This window comes from Microchirus variegatus, assembly GCF_963457635.1.
Source record: "Microchirus variegatus genome assembly, chromosome: 14".
NCBI lineage: Eukaryota > Metazoa > Chordata > Actinopteri > Pleuronectiformes > Soleidae > Microchirus > Microchirus variegatus.
This window is the reverse complement of record NC_139815.1, coordinates 5,202,068-5,228,753: the sequence shown is the minus strand read 5'-3', so window position 1 is coordinate 5,228,753 and position 26,686 is coordinate 5,202,068. Positions and strand designations below refer to the sequence as shown.

The window sequence follows — 26,686 nt, the reverse complement described above, 5'->3', positions numbered from 1 at the left end:
TACTGTACCAAAGCACTTTCTTTGACAACTAGCTGAAGTTTTCCTCCAACACTGAAGATGTTTTCAGGAAATGTAATATCTTCTACCTTCAGTGTGTTAGCTGCTAGCATCTTTTGTTGATTTTTGTAGGATGATTTTGTTAATATTACAGTCTACACCTCTCTGTCCACCGTGTCCAAACATGACGCTCAACATCATCCAGCACTGAAGTCCATTACCATCACTGCACTTCATATAACTTCCCTCCCTGTGAAGGTAACATCAGTGGTATTACCTTATAAATGAAGCGCCCTACTTGCTTGTGTCAGACGTTTTCACAGAATCTCAGGTCTCACAACCAGCTTCAGTTTAAAGTGTCATGGCCCCTGATACTGGAATGATTCTAAACTCCAGTCAATACGGTGCCCGCGGGCTCACTTCACTTCACCTCACTGATCACTCTGTAAAATATCATTGATTTGGTTTATCAAAACTGATAATGGTTAGGAGTAAGCACTGTAATTAATGTGTATGCAATTGAATGCATAATATTAATAATTTAAATAGTTTTTAAAAAATGGTGCATCATGCTAATATGGTAGCACTCCCTGTTATTCTTTACCCTTCAGGTAGCTCTCGGTCTCAAAAAGGTTGGTGACCCCTGCATTAGGTCCTTATCCTTTTGAATGATTTGAAATGCATATTTAAAGCGGACCTAGACCGGAAGTTCCAATTAACACTGTTTTTAGTGTGTATCTGCGTCATTACCTTGTTTAAGAAGCCCTGAAGGTTCAAAACAAACATTTCAGCCACTGCTGAGAACGCTGTGTTTTATTGTAATCTCGGGCTCAGCGAGATCTCTGAAAAAACCCGGTCCAGTTACGTAAACACCGGTTCTCCTGAACAGCAGATCCTCCTGCTCCGGGCACTAGTCCGGGCACATCCGGTTGCGTACATTGAACCGCAGAAGAAGAATAACATCCGTTGTGGAGGTGTTTCACGAGCGACAGTGTCTTCTGACTCTGGGTCTGACTCCGGGTCAAAGTCATAAAAGGGACTGCGGCGGGGAGTCGTGAAGAAGCTATTTTTAAACATTGTTAAAACAATGTTTTGATAATGAGGAGCAGTGCATCCACCGTTCCAGAGGGGGGAGCTGCGCTTCTGAGAGCAGGTGTGCTGAATATACTGGCCAATCACAAGACTCTGTCTTCTGGGTGTGAGAGTTGAGTCTGAAATATCGCGGCTGGTTTTTTCTGTCTGTAATATTTGTGTTTATTGTTTTCTGATGTTATTCACTTTTAGCCAATTACATATATAATGCTGTCTTTCAAGAGTTTGAGCAGAAAGGTTGTGTTTTTCCTCACTGTTTTAAATGACTGCTCAACGAGTATAAATAAAGTGTTTTGAATTGAACCGAATTGGAGTCATCATATTAAAATAATGAACATTACCATTACTATATAAGAACTCACGTACACATGTCCAACAGGAGGTCATTAAAGATGGTAAAACGTTTGTAGTTACAGCTCTTTTCTAGTCTTGATGACCCAAAGCTGCTTTACAGATGTGCCATACACCCATTATTTTATACAGTGAATGTGCAACACATTTCCTAGCACTCATCTTTCATACCCATTCATACACTGCCATCACAGCCATCAGGGCCAACGTGGGGTTGCCCAAGAACACATCCCCATGTAGACAAGCGGAGCTGGGAATAGAAACCCTTCACTCTGCTACTGAGCTACTGTCGCCTACGGTGTTCCTCATCGAAAAAACAAAACTTTCAGCAGTATCAAAACAGGAGAATGTCTTAAAAAAGATTTTTAAACAAACAAAAATAAACATCTATATTGTTTAATTAACGATTGGACTGTTTTACATACAAAGAGAATTTTGAACACAAGGAACAGATGAATCCTGTAGATTAGGACAGAAATAGTAGAAGCATTGTTTAAATAGTGTTGAGAACAGACTGGTGATGACCATGGTGGGTCAAGGGAAAATACAATTCTGAGAAATGGTGACTTCATAAAAGAAAGAAAAAGAAAAGCCCAGAGGATCAGAGTTCTGTTCTGTGGGTTTCATCACCATCACCAACAACTGTATTTTCAGCCAGTTGTCTCAACACATCTGCCTCCACCTGACCAGAACAAAAGAGAAATGAGAGATACCACTACAATTCAAAGAAAAATATGCAGGTCAGCGATTTGTTTATAATTCTACACAAACATTAAGATCTCTTGCTCAAAAAACAAGAACTCAGTCCTTTGTCAAAAGCCTCTTGGACACAATTTAATTCATTGCAACACACAACTACAGTACATTATCCAGTCATCCAGTTTCTGAGCAGCAAGTTACAACACACACATAAAAGAGCTGAACAGACAGGATGCAAAAGTACTGTACTGATGAAAAGAATAGGAAAATGCTTGAAATTGACTAACCCTCAACATCTATCTATAAAAAATATATACACTATATATTATTTTTTAATTAATTTTTAGTATCATTGCTTTGTTTTTTTCAAAAATGTCCCCAAATGTGGCTCATGTAGGACTCTGCCTACTGCAAAGGTTTCAAGGTGCTGCTTCTGTTAAATCATAGTCACTTCCTGTGCTAGTCATGCGGTGGATCATGGAAACTCTCGGGAGCAGAGACAGGAGGACAGGAATGAGACTTAATACTGTTATGTTTGCTAACAGCCTCATCAAAGTCCAGCTGCTGGTCATTGACAGTGATTTCCATGCAGCCGTGGTAAAACGCTGTAACAGGCGTGGCAGGTAATGGAACATCATCTGAAAAAAAGAATGACAAAGAATATCCATTCAGAACTGGTATGAACGTTTGACCTGAGGGATCTGATCACATGCGGAGGATGTATGCCCGAATGTCTGACGCATGACGCAATCTATCTTCAGGACAGGAGACTGCCCCCTCAGCTGTATTGAAAACAAAAACTGCCAGAATTACAAATAAATCACAATAACTAAATACAATAACAAAGAGAAAAAGGTGGGTGTTAAAACTTTAATTTCTAAATGAATATGCATGAATATTAGATATGCCCAGAAATAAATAGTTGAACAAAATCAATGACTGTTTATTTTTCTGAAACTATTCTCTTGTTATTTCTGATCATTTTCTCTTGATACCTTCATTGCACTATTTTTTAAAGCAGACATATAATACTCATATTTCTCCACGTTAACCTAGTTCCCTGGTGTCCTAATGAACATGTCTGTGACATGCTTTGGTCAAAATACCTTAAGGATGAAGCACCTCAGCAGTTCAATCACCCTGCAAAAACAGCCCTGTTCAGAACGCTCGCTTTTGAGTGCCTGTCTCTTTAAATGCAAATGAGACACAGGAAAGTACGTCAGCGTCACTGAGGCTGCGGCAGCTAACAGCAGTTAGCATTTGGAAAAGCCATCATTTGCTGACTCTAGCCGGCACATTGCCGTCATATATAAATGTGTTTGTGTAGAACTCTGCGCTGCACTGTGCAGCCAAGAATAGAACACTTCAGGGACTTCTGCTCTTCCGGATATTATTGCCTTCGCCTGCACTCTCGCGTTTTTTAGGGACAAAGCGGAGTTCCCCGAGACAACAATTCCAGGAATGTGTCATTGTGAAGTAACAATGACACAGAAGTCAACATTGCATGTTTTATCTCCTGTCCTGGACCACAAAATCATGACTAAACTCACTTTCACACCTATAGTTTGATTGCTTTTAGTCCGCACCAGCCAGGAAAATGTTACAATGTAGCAAGCAGACATGGGTACGGTTTGCTTTCACATATGCATAGTTCAAAACAAACCAAAATAGACCGCGAAGACACCGGAACCAGACTAACGTGCCTATTGATTATTTTTCGATTAGTTGATTAATCACAACTATCTTCGTTACCACCTATTTTGGACTTCTGTTTACTTGAGTACGTATTGACCCGAGTATTGTACTTAGTTACTTTATAAATCCTATCCGTTACTGAGTAAAAATAAAAATTCAGCACAATGAAGACCTACAGGGGGAAAATATACACCAGAACCAGACGAATGATGACGTGATTAGCACCAGCACTGGTGCGTGAACATAGAGGGCGTGGCCAAAAGTGACGTCATATCCTGTGTCGCGCGTGTCGTTTTGGATTTCAGACCTTGTCATATTTCTGCTACCCTCACACCCCACGCAAAGTTACTAAGTAACTTTTACTTAAAGTACATTTCAAATTAACTACTTTTTACTTCTACATGAGTACATTTTCAGATGACTACTTTTACTTCTACTTGAGTAATATTATATTATATACTTATAAATAAGTATTGGTACTTTTACTTGAGTACAATATTTTAGTACTTTTTCCACCTTCCGCCAAACTTTTGGGTGGAAGAATAACAATATGATACGATGGGAGTCAATGGGAGCTTTGACCAGAACTCTCTGCACTTTTAGGTGATTTTAAGAAAAAGTGCAATTCATATGAAAATGAAAACAACACACAGGGTTATACAACAACCATAGCAGAGTGTGACAGCAACATGCCCACACACATTCAGAAATCTCCAATCAATTCCCGATCAAACTGTACATGTTGATGTAAGATGTGCTGGGGTTTTCTCAAAGCTCTGGGACGAGTTACGCGGCAAAGGAGGCGTGTTTTGGAATAACAAGAGATGCTTGCGCTGCAATGCATTCTAGTGAGAACTCTAGGGCGTTCTTACTAGTATGCCTTGCAGCAGAGCCTTGTGTGCACATAACCATGTACACACATGCAGCATCACATATTCACTTCAGTGACAAACTAACTGTGCAACATCACCTCTGCACTTTCTACTTCTGCTTCTATGTCACCAACCTGGTATCCCACCAATATATGTACTGATGGGGTTCTGCATCGTGGTGTTGAGGCGCGCCAGTGCCTCCTGCAGGACATCAGTTGCAACGTAGGTAACAGTAGAGGAGTTGGCTGAGATTTGGATTCCTGTGGAAGTCACATTCAGCTGCAGTGTCAACCGCTCGGGGTAACACAGCATCAGCGATTCCAGTGTTGCCACAGAGATGTCATCCAGGAACACTTGCAAATCCTGGAGGAGGGGACATGATTGTAAAGTTTTATTATGTGTTAAGTCATGCAGGTACATGAGAGAATACAAGCCTTAAAGAACTTACAGCGACTCCTTCTCCCTTTGTTACCACAGCGACTGACAGGGGAACTGTGTTGTTGTAGACCAGGGCAAAGAGGACACCAGTGCTGCTTGATGGACGTATGGTCATCCTGACATTCACAGTCCAGCTCTCAGTATCTCCTTATTAAGCACACACACAGAATAAAAATGCAGACAAATGCACTAACAACATGTGTTTATATCTACACGTGTATTAACATTCATTTACACTGATGGCAGGCAAGATGGCGCACGGTTGAAGAGGAGATAACGCTGCAAGTTGCTTAGAAAAGAGCATCCTCCTTTTCAATATTACATATCCATTAGCGATACTAATGACTAGTTTATCTCTTTCGTCCTGGAATGTGCAAGGACTAGACCAGTTGACCAAAAGAGCAGCTTGCTTGAGCTTTGACACTGATGGGAGGATTGCCTTCATTAAAGTAACAATATCAAATATGAAAATAGCTTTTATTAGTCCTTATGCTCCTGCCAATTATGACAAACAATTCTATTTAACACTATCTAATTTACTAATGAAACTATCAGACTATTATCTAGTTCTTGGGGCAAATATGAATACTATAATGAGTCCAAAGTTAGACAAATCAAACCCTTCAATAGGCAGTTCCAGTGATCCTGTTCTAAGGCTCCTTAGTCAGATTGACATATGGCGTTTCCACAACCCTGGAGTTAAAGAATATACTTTTTTTTCAAGTAGACATAAATCGTATTTGAGAATAGATTATATACTTACTTCTAATTCACTATGCCGTGCAACCCAGTCAGCCAACATTACTTTAACCTCTTTATCTGACCATCATGCAATTACTGTGAAATTTATGATATTAAGTACGAACAAAAAGGCACCCCGTGGGAGATTCAACACTTCTTTAATATCAAACATTGATTTTTTTTTTCTCAGTTAAAATCCAATCTGCAATAATTTGTCTCATTCAATTTGGATCCGGTGGAAGATTTTAGGTTTGTCTGGGAAGCCATCAAAGGTTTTTTAAAGGATAATGCTACTTCATTTGCTTCATTTCTAAACCGGTCACGTTTACAAACTATAGTGGAGTTGGAGAGACAGCTTGCATCTTTGGAAAAAGCACAAAAAAACGCTTTCTGTGCTGTACGAGCATATCATCTCTGCCTGATGAAAAGCGAACTTAACACACTTTTTAGAGTGGATGCTGAATTTCTAATTAAACGGTCAAGAGAACACCACTACTTTCATGGCCCTCCCATGAGTTGGCTATGCGTATTCACTCAAATGAGCAACGTGTACATGTATCTCTGCAATACAATCTGCAGATGGAAATATATGAACTATTCTAACTGAAATTAATAAAGCTTTTTCACGCTTTTATAAAAAACTCTATATATCTGAAATTAAATCCAACAGGGATAATTACAAGTACTTTCTTAATGATTTAGGTTTGAAAAAACTGTCTTGCTCAGAAGCAGCTGCTTTAGGTGCAGATATATCCCTAAACGAACTATGAGACGCAGTATGTGATATGAGCCTGGGTAAGTCGCCGGGTCCAGACATGTTAAATTTTGGCCTGAACTGGGTCCTATGCTTTTTGAAATAAATGATAACTACATCAATTGCAATGGGTTCCTTCTCAAAGCAAACAAACACAGCCTTAATATCACTTCTTCTTAAAAAACATAAAGATCCAACATTATGTACTAGCTATCGTCCAGTGTCATTAATTTATACAGATATATGCTAAAGTATTGGCACGTCGTCTTAATCAATATTTAGAAAAACTTATACACGTTGATCAAACTGGGTTTGTGAAAGGCCGTTTTAGTTCAGATAATACAAGAAGGTTATCACATATTCTCTATTTTACCCAGAATTCTCTTGATCCTTTCACCCCATCTGGAATTTTAACTCTTGACGCCGAAAAGGCATTTGATAGACTAGAATGGAACTACCTCTGGGCTGTACTGGATCATATGGGACTCGTTATACCGTTTATTGATTATATTAAGTACACAAACCCAGGGGCAATGGTGCTGTCAGGCAATATTTGTTCCCCACATTTTTCAATCTATAGAGGTTCTCATCACTTATTACATCCCTATTACAATGAATTCCACTACTCATCATATTTCACTATATGCAGATGATGTACTTTTATTTAGCAGTGAATTATCACAGTCGCTTTCCCATATATTTAAGTTATTTGAAGATTTTAGTAGTATTTTAGAAGAGTTTAGTAGATCTAAAATAAATTGACAAAAATTTGCACTCCTACCATTAAACAACATCGGAGAGGATCTGATGTCACGAGGCGCCAGTTATGTTAGTGTTTTTTGTTTGTGTAGTCTGTTTGTTAGTTGGTTTAGAGTCACGTTAAGTTCATGTCACCTTTTTGGTGTTGGGTTAGATTTTCACTTCCCCTTTTATTTTGGTAATGATCATGTCTTCCTGTTACGTTGTCACCTCGTTGTCCTTGACACATCTACCCTAATTCCCTCATGCACTTCACCTGGTGATCCTTAAGCAGTCACTAACACCTGCCCTTGATTCCTCTTCCCTATATAATGTCCCCAGTTCCCTCACTCTGTGTCAGTACGTTGTTTATGCTGTCACCCAAAAGCCTGTCAAGTCTGTCAAATATCTTCTAGTTCTAGCGTTACGATTTTTGTTTGTTTGTCTAGTCATAGTGCTATGCCTTTTGTTATTTCTTATCTAGCCATAGTGCTACGCTTTTTTGTTATTTATCTAGCCTTAGTGCTACGCTTTTGTTTTGAATTCAAGAGACTTAAATAAAGACTCTTAAGACCTTCCATCGTGCCTCCAGTCTCGTGCATTTGGGTCCAGCTGTGTTCTGCCTTCCTAACATCTGACCCAATTTAATATTGCAGTTGTCAATCAATTTAAATATTTAGGAATTGATATCTTCCCCAAGCTAGAAACTATTGTTGATAATAATTATGCTTTATGTTTGGATAAAATTAGAACAAACTTGAGAAAGTGGATTTTAAAACCAATATCATTCGATGGCAGGATCTCAGGTATAAAAATGATGGTACTACCATTCATTAGCTTCCTGAGCTCTATGTTACCTCTGAATCCACCAATAGGGTACTGGGATAAACTCCATAGTCTGATTCGTAAATTTATATGGAATAATAAAAAGCCAACAATCAAACTTACAACTCTTCAGAGAGGAAAATTGGCCGGAGGTTGGGGTGTTCCAGATTTTAAAATGTATCACTGGTCTTTTGTACTGAACATCATTAAATCATGGTTAGATCCATCAAACCCTACTTCATGGGCCCCCTGTATCCAGGGGGCCCATGTAGACTACAAGACTTAATTTATGCAGACGTTCCAATCAAACATGCCAAAGAGCTGTTTGGACCTATTATTGCAAATGTCCTGGTCACTTGGAAGCTGGTGATTAACCACACTAACATAAATAATAAATGGCACTATCATACTCCAATTTTTCACAATTACAATTTATTGCTTGGTGGTCGACCAGCGGCTTATCCAATATGGTCAAACTGTGGGATCCATTTATTAGGACAGCTCTAAATAAACCCTCACGCATGTATTTTTATTTGTGTGTATGTATAGGTTTACATGTACGTATGTGTGCATATGAGCATAGATGGTTGCACCTTCATTTTTGTCAACACCATAATGAACATACATTAAAAAAAAAAAAAAAAAATAGTTCACAAAAAATGTTTGTAAAAAGTCTTGAATTTGTAAACATCTTAAATTGTATAATATCAGTCTTGTAATTAATAAATTGCAAGTGAACTTACTGTAGTCACTGTTGAAGTGTGCCAGTCCTCCCCCAGTGAAGAAAGATCCTTGTTCCACATTGACAAAACAATGTTTACTCTTCTTCTCTTGGATGATCTCATTGACTCCAGATGCTCCCTGATTCATCAAGTTCCAACCTCTGATGCAGCCATCAAGTCGAGGGTTGATCTGACACACAACATACAGTAAGGAAACTTCAGATATTAAGATTATACAGTTTTTCCCTCCTGTGGTGACAGACAAAAATAATCCATCATGTGTGCTAAGTAATTTAGCTTACAGGTAAGATGAGGTTGTTAGTACGGTTGGGCAGTCCAGCAATGTAGACCTTGGTCACCAGTTTTCCATTCACTGACGTAAAGAGACTCTCGGGGGTGTTGATGCTCATCACAGCTTCTTTGCTGATTTTCACACTGATGCTTCTCTCCAGTTCATCCACAGATATCTGCACGTTTATCATACGATCATCACTTTCACAACGTAAAAATCCAGCATCTAAACAACTTGTCATTAACATAAGCTGTTTCACCACACACTTTGAAACATATTTAAGAAATTGACAAACCCAATAGCGACTGATTTGTATTTGTGTTAGGAGACAAATGATGAATGGAAATTTGATCAATAAGAATGAATAAAGAAGTGAATGTTTTCAAAAAGTGTCCATTGCTACCCATTCAGGCTAAAGTATAGCCCCAGAGTTTTCAATCTGAAAGGGAGACAGACATTTTCGGAGCTCGAAAATGCGGGAGCAGTGTGGACTGCAGGTGTATCCAAAGCAGAATTTATGGAACAATATAAAGGTGTGGATGTCACTGACAAAATACTGAATACTAATTATATACACATATTTTGACAAACATATTTCACTGACAGCAGCTTTTACACAGTTGAGCAGTAGACCACACAGTTACCACAACATGACTCTACTTAACATCCAAACGAGTACATGACTACATTTCTGACAACAGCGTATTCTTACCACATGCCACTGTCCATCGTTTATGGTTTTTCCTCCATGGATGACCTTCAATGTATGCTGGTTTTTGATTTGTACCTCAATGTAACCGAGCCTTAGTCCCAACATAAACCAAGAGTCTGGCGAGGACTCAGCATACAGAACAACTCCTTCTGGGTCAAATGTACGGAAGTCAAACTCTGCTGCGAACCTAAAAATGACCAGAGACAGATATAAGTTTTCACAGTAGTTTGACGATAATTATGTTCAAATGTACTTGTGTTGTTCATTTCCTAATAATAATGTACACCACGCCATCTCTGCTGACGACAAGGTGGTATGTATTACGGAGGTCAAGCTCGGTGAAGTGGATACCAGTTCTTTATGGGGATGTCATCCAGCCCCTGGTAATCAATGCAGGGGCGCACAAAGAAGAATCCTGCCGCAGTAGGAGATAAGGGTAACCCAGGATCAGAGGAATGTCTTGTGATGGTTTCCGCAGAGCAACTTGTGGACTGGAGAAGTCTGGTGAGTAACAATCTCCAGATGGTGGCCATTCAGGTCTTTGGCAGAAAGTAGGGTATCCAGAGGATCCCTAAGCTCTCAACCATGAACATGGCATCTGCTCCTGAATGAAAGCGGTCAGGTTGTGTGAACCACCAGGGAGGAGGAGCTTGACTCGGAACAGGGGGCTCAAGGAAATAAGATTTTGCTGTCATGTGACACCAGGACTTCCTCATTTACTGGTAAGCCTGGTCTTTTAATGGGCAGTGGGAGACGAAATGTACAGCTTGGCCACAGCACATACTGAGGTTTCCCCTCTGACAGCGCTCTCGCTCATCTGGGGTAAAGTTGGTGCATGGACTCTGGCTCTACCGGAACAGACGTAGCAGGTAAAGAGGAGTCAGAAGCAGGCAGGAAACGTGGGCAATGAGCTACGGTTGGACAATTGATGGCATTCTGTCTCCTTTCTTTTCTCTGGGACCAGATGCGGAGGTCCAGCTCGGTGGTGAGCTCAATAAGTCCATTGTGTGTGGCAGGTAGAGGGTATAAACTAGATCATCTTTCACATAGTCAGCCAGACCATCAAGCCCCACTCCAGACTCAGAGATCATCCTGGGCTGCGGCAGAGCTGAAACAGGAGGTTCATGTATGGGGGTTGGAATTTCTGGAGGAGGACAGATCAGCTGTTGTATCTGGGCAGAGAGAGCTTCAATGGGATGGGCTTGGGTCTCCAAAGCTTGTCTGGTGTGGGCAGCAGCATCTGTAGCAGCTTGACTGATGTGAGCCACAACCCTCCACTTGCTGCTCGAGTAGCATGAGCACACTTTCAATCCTCTCAAACTGATTCTGTGGTGAAGGTGACTGTGCTGGTGTAACAAAGTATGTATGGGATTCCACTTGCCTTGTATTGGAAATGTAGGTTTGGGAGTTTATTGGCTCAACAGCACCCTCTTCCAGTGTCAGTTTATGAAGCCAAAGTGCACTTTAGAAATGTTGCCAGTTAATGAGAGGTGCGGCTGTGGTGAGTGGCAAAGTGCAGTATTATTGTGTATTTATGTTAATATTCCCTCTTGTATGAATAAAGATGTACTGTAGAAGCTATGAGTGAATCATGGCGATTTTTCTTTTAACTTGGGTAAAAACAGTAGTCTACTGCTCTCTCTTAGCTCCGTCCCCTCCGCTCCATTCCATGAATCACAATTACTCATGGAGTTTGTGACTCTTGTGTCTTTCTACTGTTGCATTTCTGTTATTAGACTATGTGAAGTTGCTATCTAAGCATGTGCATCTGTGGGTTGCCAGCCGTTCCATAAAATAAAGATTGTTCCATATTTGAAAGATAAAATACGTGTGCCGTATTGAACCAATAAGGAAAGCATCTCACCTTTTTTTTGATTATCGTCAGTACCATGACGGAAAAATTACAGATTAGTTCACTAGTGAAGATCGTATGGAAGAGAATTAGGACCTCACAGGAAAAAAATATTATATATATTTGTTTGATAGAAAGTTACATACATAGGAATACTATTGTAAAACCGCAAAACTACATCTTTTAGTGAACTGCGAAAGTGAAAGTGTGTATTGTGTGGGGGTAATGTAGCCTATGTAAAGTGCAGCCCATCAGGTACATGTATATGTAATATTTTAATATCAAAGTGCTCCTGCTAGAAGTTTTTTCATGATTACTTAAAGCTCACATAGAGTGGTCCTGTTGCACATATATGTTAGTTATGGAGGTCTACTTACATACATGAACTTGTTTTTATGGTCAAAAACCTCCTAGTCGCTGTAAACGAGCCGATAGAAATCCTCTTTTCTGAAGCTGTTTCCCAGCCGCGAGATTTGAGACTCAACTCTCACACCCAGAAGACAGAGTCTTGTGATCAAAAAATTGTTTTAAAGCGGAACTAGACCGGAAGTTCCTATTAACGCTGTTTTTTTTTGGTGTGTATCTGCGTCATTACCTTGTTTATGAAGCCCTGACGGTTCGAAACAAACAGTTCAGCCACTGCTGAGAACGTTGTGTTTTATTGTAATCTCGGGGCTCAACGAGATCACTGAAAATCCCGCAATAGTTACGTAAACAGCGGTTCTCCTGAACAACCGATCGTCCTGCTCCGGGCACTAGTCTGGGCACATCAGGTTGCGTACATTGAACCGCAGAAGAAGACTAACGTCCGTTGTGGAGGTGTTTCACGAGCAACAGTGTCTTCTGACTCTGGGTCTGACTCCGGTTTAAAGTCATAAAAGGGACTGCGGCGGGGAGTCGTGACGAAGCTATTTTTAAACACTGTTAAAACAATGTTTTGATAATGAGGAGCAGTGCATCCACCGTTCTTCTGAGAACGGATGTGCTCGATAGTACTGGCCAATCACAAGACTCTGTCTTCTGGGGGTGAAAGTTCACTCTGAAATCTCGCAGCAGAAAAACACCGTCAGAAAAGAGGATTTCTATCGGCTCGTTTACAGAAACTAGGAGGTTTTTGACCATAAAAACAAGTTAATATATGTAAGTAGACCTCCATAACTAACATTTATGTGTAACAGGACCACTCTATGTGACCTTTAACAATGTTTAAGGCTTCTTAAACAAGGTAATGACACAGATACACTAAAAAACAGCGTTAATTGGAACTTCCGGTCTAGGTCCACTTTAAGTCTGCTGGATTAGAGAAGTGGCGTTACATAAGCACTTATTGGCACTCATTGTGTGTGTGTGTGTGTGTGGGGGGGGGGGGGGGGGGGTGCGCGTGCGCGTGTGTGTGTGCGCGTGTGTGTGTGCGCGTGTGTGTGTGTGTGTGTGTGTGTGTGTGTGTGTGTGTGTGTGTGTATTTGGGTGTTTGCACGTGTGCGTGTGGGTATTGTAATTACTTTGTGTTTTCTGGTAGTCGGAAAAGCAGATAGATGACAGGAAGTCCTGAAAACTCTTCCCCCAGGTAAAGCATCTCTGAGTGTTTGTGGTCATACAGGTCCACACACACAGGGATTCTTTCACAGTATCGTTTACTCTCCACTAAATGAAGACCCTGACGACCATCACAGTAGCACGCATAGCTGCCCACTGTGTTTATACACGTGCCATCACACACACTCAACTCGCATTCGTTGACATCTGCAAAAACAGGAAAAGTGATTTATAAAACATGCATTTGTAAAACAGATGGATGTAACCTATCAGACTCTAGAGGACAAGACAAAAACAATAAACTTAATTCTCACCATTGCAGGTTTTGGAAGTGAAGTTGTATTTAAATCCGTGGGGACAGCGACACTCATACATGCCAGGAGTGTTGACACATTTAGCCGGTTCTTGACAGATACTGGGAAACATTAGACATTCATTGATATCTGCAAAGATACAATGGTCAAACAGTCATGTGAGACATTGTCTTATTATCATCGGCTTCAGAGGTAATACAATAGTAATAATAATAATTAAAAAAACAGGTGAATACCTCAAATTCAGCATTTATAATCAACTGCCTTCATTAGACACAGTTCAGTGGAATATTTTAGCTACATCAGATGTTTACATGGTTTTAAGCAATACCATCAGGAAAGCATCAGATTGGTTGCCAGTGTCATTCTGCAGCATGAGTAAACTTGACTTTTAAAATGCACATTAACATTGTCACTATGTCAAAGCATAGTTTGACAGAAATTGTACGAAATAAATTGAACTAACACACCCATTTAATGCAGTTATTTAGTTGAATCTATGAGCCGAGATTCAAAAGCAAAAGCATGGATCGAGGGCTGACTTCAATAGATTGCTCTGCTACACACAAAACCTGGACCCAGAATCAGGTCATCTGTGATGAAGGATGAAGGAGAGGGACGACTGCCCCCAGCCACGGCTCAAGCCCAGCCCCGCTTCCACCCCAGCCCGTCCCCAGGGAAAAGAGAACTCTGCCCGGGGCTCCCAAAAGCTTCTCCGGGACTGCTTGCATAATAAAGTGAAGAAAAAGTGCACTGACTCACATGATGTACAGGCAGGGTGTGATTTGTAGGGGGATGGGGGTCTGGTTTTCCTATCCCTATCTCTGCTAAATTAATTTTATCTCCAGTGGGGACAAGGACTTCCCCCCTTGTTAGCGATACATAAACTCTTCATAACGATCTTCAAACAGGGTCAATCAGAGCACCTTCAGCAGGTGCTCTGCAATAAAAGGCTGCCCCGCTCCGCCCCCTCTGCCTTGAAGACAATGTTGTCATGGTGGCCACTGTGGGTACTGCAACAAAAAATCCCATGGGGCCCAAAAAGCAATTTTCCCATCGACCGCAATAGTAAAAGAAACACCTGTAAAAGTGTCCACAGGACACCTCGAGACATGGACACGGGCTTTTATAGATCTTTATAGATCTCTATATTTTTAATTCACGGAGTCTCATATTTGAAAAACATTCCTAAAGGCCATAAAAAGCCCAGACAAATCTTATTTCCCAGAGTGACTTACAGCTGTGTACGAGCACAGCCAAGCGCGGTCATGTGGCGTCTCGAGAACGGCGCTACTGTCAGGGAGCAGTACGACATCTTTTTGAGAAATGTGAATAAATGAAGACAATGAGGGTTTTTTCATTTACATTTTTTAAAATAGTATGACAAAGCAGGTTTAAGTTATTTATTCGTCGCTCATTAGCATTTATTTTGTCCTCTATTAAGGACACTCTTTAAAATGCCGTCCCATATCCCACCACGTCCAGCAGACATCAAGAGATAACAGAGGCTATTGGTGTGTTTCGCAAGTTGTGCAGCAGTGCAAGTAGAGTGGTTATTTTTTGTTTTTATTGCTATCATTATTTTTAATTTACTATAATTATTTTATTTTTTTTGCTTGTTACTAATTTATTTCTGGCTGTTCTTTTAAATTATAATTAAAGTTGAGTTTTGGTGGTTCAATAAATACTCTGAATATTGTGTCTATTAATCATGATTTCAATATCAGTCAAAAATAATTTGTGACTAATATTTTTGCCATAATCGTTATCAGCCCTAGTTTAAACATAATACACTTTGCATGCTTTCTTATCCTTTATAACCAGACAAAATGTAAATTATTTTATTTGTAATTTTGTATTTTTAATGTTTTAATGAATTGCTTTCCAAATGGTGCTGTGGAAAAGGCCCACACAAGCCCACATCTGACAGGGAAAATAGCCAATACTGCAGCGTGGCACCTGGGGTGGTGAAACAGTATTGCGCAACAAATGGGAGATGGGACCCCCCTGATTATTAATGGGTATTTCGCACACTGCTGGCAACTGTAGTAATGCAAGTTGCACAGTGCTTTTCTCCGACTGCGTAATGCGTTATCCGACTGAGTAACCACGGAGACACCTCGAGCCTTCATACTTCTGCATCGTGGACGGATACGCGCTGCAACTTCCCGCCTGATCAGTAGGGGTCGCTGCACAAGGTTGTTGCGCTTTTGGCTACAGTGAGCAATGGCGTCCGAGAGAGAAAGACTGTTGTTGTTGAAACAGTGGCCGTTTCTCACTTTTCTGTGTCACGGAACGCAGTTTTGAGATCATTTGAGGCGAGAAATTGGCCATTTAGAGTCTAAACATGTGGTTTGTGTATTAAGATATGACGTGTTTATAGTTTGGCAGCAACGTTGTCGCGGTGATCAGCTCTGCCTCTGTGGATGCTCGGTGCGCACTGTGAGCCGGCACAGAGCAGCTTCACTCGGCCTGTCCTGAGGACTAATCGCAGCTCTTGCCGTCTCCGTTGTCCCTTGACGGTGTGACAGACACTTAAAAAATATTTTGTGCAGCCGGACAACGCAGAGACTCTACGGCAGGCTCTCCGTCAACGCAGAGTACTTTACGCAGGAGTATAAATTGGGCTTTAAAAAATATTTTTTGCAGTCGGAGACGACGCAGAGGCTATTCGACAGGCTCTGCGTCGACGCAAAGTGCTCTACGTAGTTTACGTACGCAGGAGTATAAATTGGGCTTTACTTGTGTAGCTTCCCTTGGTGTGTGTCGCATGCGTCATTCCAGTCTGTCACTCAGCTACTGTATGTAGTCATGGACGCATTCAGGTAGGGAGCAGGAGTTGACGGTTAAAACACAGACAGTACTCAGTTCAGTTTGCTGTGACTGCAATGAATTAATATTTGCATTGTTATAGCTGGCCTGCACAAAGTGAAAAAAATGAAGTCTTACCCACACAGTTGATTTTGTTATTGATGAAGTAGCCCTCTTCGCACATGCAGTGGAAACTCCCAGGAACATTGCTACATTTTTGATTACATCCTGCTATAAATTCAGGATCCAAACACTCATCGATGTCTGCCAGGTAAACACAACACAGGATGACATCAGCAGGTTGTCAGCAGTAAATTAAGTCTAGATTTAAGTGCAAAACTTTCATACAGGACATCTTTGTTCAGATTTACCGTCCTCACAGCGCAGGCCCTTCCAGCCAGGTTTACACACACATGTGAAGGAGGCCTGACCATCCACACAGCGCTCTGAACCTTCCTTGTAGCATGGATATGGTGTGCACTGGTTACTAATCTCTGCCATGCAACACACACACACATTAACACAAACATTAACAGGGTCAGGGTAACAGATGTTGACATCTGATAATAACAGTTATTTACCAGGAGAAAATTGCCATGTAATCATTATTGTTTATGTTCACCTAGACATCAATAATCCAATTGAACTTAATATCCGCGACCCGGCCCCGGATAAGCGGTAGAAGATGGATGGATGGAACTTAATCTCTATTCTCATGTTTGATGTTTGCATTGATTGCTTAGTTACATTTATATTTACATGTACATGTAAATACAAATACATACAGATTGAGTCACATCTATAAAACATTCATTTTCAAAGCTGGTTAGATCTGTATACATGTAACAGACTTAGAGAGACACAATACAAAATACTCCATAGACTACATATCACCCCCTGTTGTTTTACACAAAATGGATAGATCTTTCTCCCCTCTCTGTATTAAGTGTCACTTAGGGCAACATATTACCATTGCTTTTGGGAATGCAAGTTAATCTCCAGGCCCTGGAATCACATTCCTAAAATAATCACTGACATTCTCAAGGTAAAGATCAAAAAGTGTTGGGGTTTTTTAAGTTCATGTTTCCCTTAAAACGTGTAGCATAGCAGCAGGTGAACACCTAACAATCAATTTAGCAACTGTTCAAAAACTTGAACAAATTTTTATTTTATTTTAAGTAATCGCATCATGCAGTTTAAATGTCTTTGTCTTTAATAATGTAATCTTGATGTCCATGTAGAGATAGGAATCCTCTGTAAAATCACTAACCATTGACACAGGTGCGAAGGTCTGATGGAATGGTAGAATCTGATTTGTGGTTGTTGATGCCGACACGATGTGAACCCAGACACACTACAGCAGAGACAGAGTTGCATCAGTTAGTTAAAGAAAACCAACAAACCCATAAAAACCATAAATCATACATGCTACACTTACCAACATATTTGGGATAGAAGTATTCCTGGAAAGAACACAAACAATTTACACATACATTTTACAGAGATTTTCAGTTACTTATACCATTATAATATATTATAATTTGTTGTTGCTGGTAGAACATTGAATGATTTGAAGATATGGCATCAGATCTGTAGCTCTAATGACAATTGGAAAAAAATATGACACTGATATAAATTATTATTTGACAAAAGTTAACTTCTGACTTTGTTAAATGTTAAAATGTGTTGATATACTTAACCCTCTGTGAGAAGCACATTAGATATTGTTGTATTTTGGACAAAGAGAAGATATAAAGAAGTCAGCTTGGGTTGTAGGGACATTTGTGGCCCGCCACGGACAAAGGGGGCGCAAGTCGGCCCAGCGCAAAACGAGTAAAACATGAATAAAGGGATTTTCGTTTTTTTCAAAATTGTTCAACTTGAAGTTTTGAAGAAGCCACTACATGCTTCAAATCACAATATTGTGGGTCTTAAAACCATAAACTTTATATCTGAATTAAGGTTGTTTGATCGCTGTGAATCACTCCTAGTTTGGGTGTGGCGATCTCACATTCCAGACCTTTCGTTATTTTTTCGGCCAATCAGCTGACGGTCACGGAGAATACACATGGCTAATTAATATGCACGCACAGAGAGAGAGGGAAAGGGAGGGGGAGAGAGAGAATGTGGAACTTTCCAGCAGTTATTGAGAGTGTGCAGTGTGAAATTAAAGCGTGATTGTCATCAAAGCTTTGTTGATCAAAGGAAGGCAAGGAGAACCGGACAAAAACTGAACTGTGGCTGAACTTCTTCACAAAGACAGAGACAGCACTTCTGCTCGGTGACTGGACTGTTAGCATTTTAAGCTAGCGATCTTTATGCTAACGTGTTAGCAGACTTCATCGTCACAAAAACAACAAAAACCACACTACACCACAGAGCCACTTCAATGTATTTCATTTGATTTGATTAGAAATATGTGTCTATCTTTGATCCTTCTCTCTTAAGTATATAAAGTATATTTTGTTTTCATTTAACAACAAAAACAGATGATGGAAATACAGTGGTATGCAAAAGTTTGGGCACCCCTGTACATTTTCATGATTTTCCTTTATAAATCATTGGTTATTTGGATAAGAAATTTCAGTTAAATATATCATATAGGAGACAAGCACAGTGATATTTGAGAAGTGAAATAAAGTTTATATGATTTACAGAACGTCTGCAATATCAGCAGATTCTGGAGAACAATGTCCAGGAATCAGTGACAAAGTTGAAGTTGTGCCGGGGCAAACCATCAAACCTGACTGAACTGGAGATGTTTTGTAAAGAAGAATGGTCCAAAATACCTTCGGCCAGAATCCAGACTCTAATTGGAAGCTATAGGAAGTGTTGTTTCTGCAAAAGGAGGCACAAATATTTTCCTAAACTTATGCACATGCCTAATTTTGTTTAAATAATTCTTGCACACTTTCTGTAAATGATATAAACTTTATTTCACATCTCAAATATCACTGTGTTTGTCTCCTATATGATATATTTAACTGAAATATCTTTTTCAAACAACCAATGATTTATAAAGGAAAATCATGAACATTTACATGGGTGCCCAAACTTTTGCATACCACTGTACGACTACACGAGTCAACCCCCCCCCCCTATATTTTTAAAGTTATTTCTTTCAAATCTTAAGAGGATATTATATCCAATTTTTTATGTATATGTATTGTTCTGTGTAGCTCACAACAATAGTATCTGTGCTCATACAGAGCAGGGTGTGGTTTCACTGAAAGCTTAGACCAGGAGGGGGTTGTTCTATGTAAATGTGATGATTCTGTCTCTTTGCTGTCAGAAGGTGTAAATCTTTGAGGCTAAAATTGTGTGTAGGAGTGCCTACATTCAAATGGCCATATCTTCTTCACACTTTCAGAATCTATAGATAACTCAAAATGTCTCTCGGTAGACTGATGAGCAATCAGGAGCAGTCTTAAGCCGGAGTCGCCCGCTCACCAGCGTCAGAACATAGTCTTACACTCATTGGTAAAGTCGCTACTCTTGACTCTATGCTGAATTATAATCACTTGGATACTCACCATGTTTTACCTCTCAAGGTCACCATGTCTCCTGCCACCGAAAGACACGGAAGCTCGCCAGTGTTCCTTCTCCACCTGGGACTTCCTCTACTCACCTTCATCTTCCTCTCTACGTCTCCTGTTCACGAGAGACACAGAAGATCGCCAGCGTTCCTTCTCCACCTGGGACTTCCTCTACTTACCTTCATCTTCGTCTCTTCGCCTCCTGGGACTTCACCTCCACTACATCCAGCTTCCGGTGAGTCTGCTCCTAGGCGGAGCTCCGTCTACAGAACATTTGGTTCTCGCAGAGGAGCTACTGTCCTCGCCCAGCTGCATCGGCGTTCCCCCATAGCCTCACTCACTCACAGTTAGCAAGTTTGCGCACTGTAATTATTATTTAAATAAATACATTTTAAGTTTTACTCTCGAGTTGTGTGTGTCTGTCTGCATTTCCGAGTCCAGCTAACTCGTTCGTCTCTCCTTAAAGAGAGACGTAACATTACGTTCTGACCAACATGGACCAGGCAGACAGTGACACATTTTGTCAGGCTCTCACAGTACAAGGCGTTCTCATAGGCAAACACGAGACATTACTTTCCGAAGTAGCAGCATCGGTGCGTGAATTATCTGCTGACCTCGCATCACTACTTCAATAACCATATGCTAGTCCTTCCACTCACGCCATAACCCAAGCCACCGGCACCTTCCTCCACGGCTTCCACCCCTTTACCCCAGGAACCTTATGCTGTCACCTTTCACTTGTTTTCTTGTGATCTACGGAGGGTTTTTGACCACTCGCTTCAAAGCAACGACGCGGCCTGTCGTTTAATTAATTTAAGACAAGCTAACTCTTCGGAGACATATTTTTCCATCGACTTCCGCATTCACACCGCCGAGTGCCCCGCGCTACCGGCATTGTTTTTGCGTAATTTGAACGACGAGTTAAAGGACGAGCTGACGACTCGAGACGAGCTTAATCCTTTTCCTGTTCATCACCTAAGCGAGTTACTCAGTCTGGTCAAGTCCTGTGGGTGCAGCAGTCTTTCCACCTCCTTCGCATCCCCATCGTCCAACTCCCAGAACCCAAAATCATCTCTGACCTGGACGGCAAGACCCTGGTGGAGGTGAAACATCGGACCGAGCCCATGACCATCATCATTTCTGGCAACCACCACAAGGTCATCCAACTGTACCTGATCCCCTCTTCCTTGGCTCCAGTGGTCCTGGGTCTTCCCTGACTGGCTCTCCATAACCCTCAATTTGACTGGACCAACCAACAACTCACCGGGTGGAGCGTCCACTGTCACTCACGCAGCCTCCAGTCGGCTCGACCTGCTGCTGTTTCCCCCCCAGAGACTGATCCTGAACCTCCTAATCTCAGCGGCATCCCAAGCCAATACCACGACCTCGCTGAGGTGTTCTCTTAACACCTCTCTCTGCCACCTCACCGTCCCTACGACTGTGGTATTGACCTACTTCCTGTGTCCACTCTTCCCTCCAAGAGACTGTACAACCTCTCCCGTACTGAACAAAGAAGCATGGAGGATTATATTCACCAGTCCCTGGTCACTGGTGTCATTCTCCCCTCGTCATCTCCAGTCGGTGCAGGGTTCTTCTTTGTCCAGAAGAAAGATGGATCCCTGAGGCCCTGTATCGACTACCGCGGCCTGAATGAGATCACAGTCCGAAACCGATACGCCTTGCCTCAATGCCGCCTTCAGCCCCCTCAGCAAGGGTCGAGTTTTCTCCGAACTCTATCTCTGCAATGCTTACCACCTGATCAGATAATAGAGGGGGACGAGTGGAAGACGGCATTCAATACGCCCATTGGACACTTTGAATATCTGGTGATGCCCTTTGGACTAACCAATGCTCCTTCCGTCTTCCAACAACTGGTTAACAACATCCTGTGCATGTTGGACATGTACCTCTTCGTCTACCTCGACGACATCCTTATCTTTTCAGAGACAGAAGAGGAACACGTCCAGCATGTCCACCTGGTCCTACAACGCCTGCTGGAAAACAGATTATATGTGAAGGCTGAAAAATGTTCTTTCCACGCCCAATCCGTGCCCTTCCTTGGAAGGAACAGGGCAAACTCTCTCCAGACCCAGCCAAGATCAGCGCAGTCAGGGACTGGCCACTCCCTCCAGCAGCAGATGCAAACGGTTCCTGGGTTTTGCCAACGCTTCATAAGAAACTACATCTGAGTCGCAGAACCACTCACCAGACTCACATCCCCCCTGAAGACCTTTGTCTGGTCTGATGAGTCCGAGGCTGCATTCTCCCAATTAAAAGAACTGTTCACATCTGAACCCATCCTGTCCCAGCCTGATCCTGACCTCCGATTTATTGTGGAGGTAGATGCCTCCGACACAGGGGCTGGGGCGGTCCTCTCTCAACGCTGCTCCAACGACCAGAAACTCCATCCCTGCGCCTTCTTCAGCCTTCCATGTCCCAGGACACAGCCACCTTTGTCTCCGCCTGCTCCATCTGCGCCCAGGGAAAATCTTCAAACCGTCCTCAAGCTGGTCTACTTCATCCACTCTCCATCCCACGCCGCCGTTGGCATTTAAGTGACACAATGTAGGATTTCAACCTTCAAATAATGGTAGTATATCAATTCGGCCGCTGTAGCTCGCCCTCTCCCTCGCCTCACGAACCTCCTCTACTGACACGGAGAAAGACGACATTTGACCGGCTGAGGATACCGTAGCGCTCAGGGAAGGGAGGGGGTAAGCAGAGGAGCAGTTCTTTGTTGTAAATTTCAGCCTCTCCTCTAGATGGCACTATATACTACTTACTTCACCTTTAAGGACTTAAAGGATTTTAGGTTTTTAGTTTTTAGGAAACACAAATCAACAATTATTACAACTTTCATTACAACTTGACATTTTATAGATTACACAACAAATTGATTATAATTGCGAAAACAAAGGCTAAATTAATTGATAAGAACTATAGCAGTCAGTTGTAAGCTAGTGGCATTGGGTCTCTTTGGGGTGATTTCCAAACAACGTGGTTTCCTGTACATTATTCTTAAAAATGGTCATCACAGTATAGAATAACGATGCACTCAACAGTTTTTGGGGGCTCCACTGTCAGCTCAGTGAAATCATGAGTGTCTGGTGAGATCATGTATCACATACTGTTTCTGGATCATTCTCAAAGATCTCCCTGGCCTCCTCCCTGTTGCACAGCTCCTCGATGCACTCCCGCTCCATGTTGCCCTCCTTGCTCTCCTCAAACATGGAGTTGGCCCTCCTGTGCCTGCTTAGGAACTGGGAGGCTGAGCTGTGGCTCAGGACTGAGGGACGCACACACACACACACACACACACACACACACACACACACACACACACACACACACACACACACACACACACACACACACACACACACACAGACACACACAATTCAGCCTGACATTTATCACTGATGTGTGGATCATAGCAAGCAATCGAAACTAAAAACATATGTATTATCTGGATACTGGATGAAGTTATTTTTGAAAGTCAGGGGACTGTAACAGCCATTTCAAAACATTGTACTTTTCTCTCTGCATGAATGGCTTTGTAGAAGTTGAATTGTGTTTACGATCATTGTCTTGTTGGAATATCCAACCCCTGTGCAACTTTGTTACTGATGCTTGAACATTATTGAGTTGAATTCATCCGACCCTCGACTTGAACAAGGGCCGCAGTCCCTGAATTAGCCCCACAGCATACATAATACATGTTTCCATACAAACCATTTTGGTTGCCTTGTTAGTTATACATTCATTCCTTTTCCACCACTTTATCCTACATATGAGTATCACAGGGGGCTGGAGCTGAGATGGGGGAAAGACATGGTCACACCCTGAACAGGTTGCCAGTCAGTCACAGGGAAAACACACAAAGATAACCACCCACTCCCACATCTACATCTATAGTCAATCCAGATCCAGCCAATCAACCTCTGCATGTTTTTGGGAGAAAACGTATGTGCACACGAGGAGCACATGCTAATTCCATACAGGAAGGCTGCAGAAAGAGGCAACAGTGCTAGCCAATACTCAGCTTGTGAGTTATTTTTAATCTCTATGTTATATGGAATAAGGATGATAAAATTGTATTATGTAATTTATTATTATTATCATCATTACTTTGTTATTTGTGATGTGATAACTGATTGGCCACCCCAGGTGCCACCCCAGTTGATTGACATGTCACAGCCAGTCTGTCAATTCATTCTTTTTGACAGATATCTTACCCCATAGAAACAAACGGACATTATTTACCTTTATTTTCCTGGCTCGGTTCATTCTGTCTCTGTGTCCGTTATTATATCTCATGTTTACAATGTCTTCTTCTCTGTTTTTTTGGTGCAACATTCCAGCGCAACGACAGTGCTAGTATATGTACTACAGCGTTTTGAGTCGATGCTGTCTTTACGGGCATATTTTTGAATATGGCATAGAAAAGGATCAGTGTCGTATTTTGCCGTTTCCATGTAGATGTGGCCTAAATGAATGGTTAAGTGACAGAGGAGTAAAACATCAGGAAGTGAAACTTAGTCTATGGCCCCGAGAGAAATATAATGTTTATGTATTGTGCAAACACATGGGCCCTGTGCAGACATTCAAATCAGTCCTCAGTGATCCATTCACATGTGGATAGTGACTGTTCACACCTGAAAATAAAAAGGTGTCCTGGGACTGTCATGTTTCTGTGTAGGACAGAACCTCAATTCTTTAGGCCTAAGCTATGAATTGCAGCTATGTTGAGGTTGGGCATTAAATGGTTAAGGTTTACGGTTAGTTACACAGCTTTGGTTAGGGTTAAGTTAGGCCCAAATTAATAGCAGTCATTGTATCCTTAAAATGATGGGTATAGTAATTTCCAAATAATCATCATCAGCTGATTTGCATTTCATTAATCAGCCAAAATGTTATTATTTACTTAGGTTCAGTTTTTTGATAACCTGTTTCATGTATTTAATATTAAGTGTATATATAGTATATATTTAAAATACTGTATTCATGATGACTGTGCAAGTAGGTGCAATTCAATTTAACTGGAAATGAAACAGGTAATTAAAAAACAAACAGAAAAACTTTTCAATGAAAAAAAATAAAGATTTATTGACTTTTTCTAAGTTTCTGAGAACAAAAAATGTGTAATTTGTAATAAATGTCAATGAATAATTAATAGTCAGTCAATGCTGATTAATAAAACAAATATTTGTTAAATTGTACTATCATTTTGGAACAAACAAAAATAGAACAAATAAATGCAGTCTATTGTTTACATGGCTCTTTGCTGTTTCTCACTAAGGTTTTAAATGAACTAATACATTATAGTCCATACACTCTGACATCATCTGTGACTAATAGGCTAAACAGCATGGTCCTGTTTTAGTTTAATCTTAATTTACTCTTCTCTGGATTGACCTAAAAAAAAAGAGGGTCATTGCGAAACCGTTATTTCCCAGAAATGAGTCACTGAGCTCATGTTGGTCCACTCTGCTTCAAACTTCTACACTAATCTCACTGAGGAGAAAAACAAGCAGGAATCACACAGATGAAGCAGAAACAAACTCAGTGGCTTCAACAATCCAAACACTTACATCGATAAGCATCGACGAACGTCACCACATATATGAGGCAGGCCAAGGATTCCCAAAGTGGCCGCTTCTTCCTCCACATAATCGGACCGTTCTTCCAGCAAGGCCACGGTTTGGCTCTGGCTGAGCTCAGGTCCGTGTGAGGAGGAGGAGGAGGAGGAAAAAACAACTTTATTCTCCACAAAAGGGTTTGCGTGCAGAGGGAGAGAGAGAGAGAGAGAGAGAGAGAGAGAGAGAGAGAGAGAGAGAGAGAGAGAGAGAGAGAGGGACAGCGAGAGAGAGGGGGAGACCGCAAGGGGACCAGAGAGAGAGAGAGTGAGGGGGGGAGGGGGGCTGAGAGTGGGCAATAAACAGTGTTTAAAGAGAAGCTCATAGAAAGTAAAAGCAAACTTGTTGCTTTCTTTAGCCAGAAGATGGCAGCATTGGGCAAGAGAGCATTAACATTATACAGAGCACAACATTGGGTTAGAAATCACACAAGAAAAGATTCCAGCAGAGGAGGAAAGTAACGAAATACATAGAGGGCGCAGCCAAAAGTGACGTCATATCCTGTGTCAGGGCGCGTGAGCTCCAAAATAGTTTTGGATTTCAGACCTTGTCATATTTCTACTACCCTCACATCCCACGCAAAGTAACTAAGTAACTTTTACTTAAAGTACATTTTCAAATGAACTACTTTTTACTTCTACTTGAGTAATATTTAATCAAAGTATTGGTACTTTTACTTGAGTACAATATTTTAGTACTTTTTCCACCTCTGTATTCCAGCTATACTCCAGCCACGTGTTTGAAACTTAATCAGGAAGAGTAACAAGAGCGCGAGTGAGACTCTGTGGATGTTGGGCAAACCATGCACAACTAACAGAATATACTGCTCCAAATATGCAGAATACACACGGCCATCTTCTATTGTAAAGGTCCCTGCTCCAGGTTTCCTCCAGGCCACCACAGAAACCTCAAAATGATTAAACCAAGCACAGGAAAAAAAGATTTCAGAGAAGCCCTGAACTCCTCAAACCTAGTGACAAAGTTTATTTTCAATAAGTCTAATAAATCCAATAAAAAACACACAGTGATTTGTAAGCCTGATTTCTTTAGTGTGGGAAAGTGGAGCATTTGGT

The 26,686-nt window shown here is 41.2% G+C and overlaps 1 protein-coding gene across 1 annotated transcript; it reads right to left on the bottom strand.

Moving 5' to 3' along the window:
* Positions 1–1,978: 1,978 nt before the first annotated feature.
* Positions 1,979–25,697, bottom strand: pros1 (protein S). The gene is made up of 14 exons (XM_083900489.1): positions 25,569–25,697; positions 23,106–23,263; positions 17,880–17,904; positions 17,712–17,795; positions 16,813–16,935; positions 16,580–16,705; positions 13,631–13,759; positions 13,283–13,523; positions 9,929–10,115; positions 9,227–9,391; positions 8,946–9,114; positions 5,155–5,291; positions 4,841–5,069; positions 1,979–2,777 (listed from the first exon to the last, which is right to left on the bottom strand). The coding sequence occupies exons 1-14, from the start codon at positions 25,645–25,647 to the stop codon at positions 2,599–2,601; spliced, it is 2,031 nt and encodes a 676-aa protein (XP_083756615.1). The 5' UTR covers positions 25,648–25,697; the 3' UTR covers positions 1,979–2,598.
* Between the last annotated feature and the right edge of the window lie 989 nt (positions 25,698–26,686).

Bases quoted from the DNA above. Each gene is read 5' to 3' on its own strand.
- pros1 (XM_083900489.1), bottom strand. From the start codon at position 25,647: ATGTGGAGGAAGAAGCGGCCACTTTGGGAATCCTTGGCCTGCCTCATA. The intron at 13,524-13,630 runs GTGAGAATTAAG...CTGTTTTTGCAG, and splicing joins CACTTCCAAAACCTGCAATG to ATGTCAACGAATGCGAGTTG. The intron at 10,116-13,282 runs GTAATTACAATA...GGTCATTTTTAG, and splicing joins CGACTACCAGAAAACACAAA to GTTCGCAGCAGAGTTTGACT.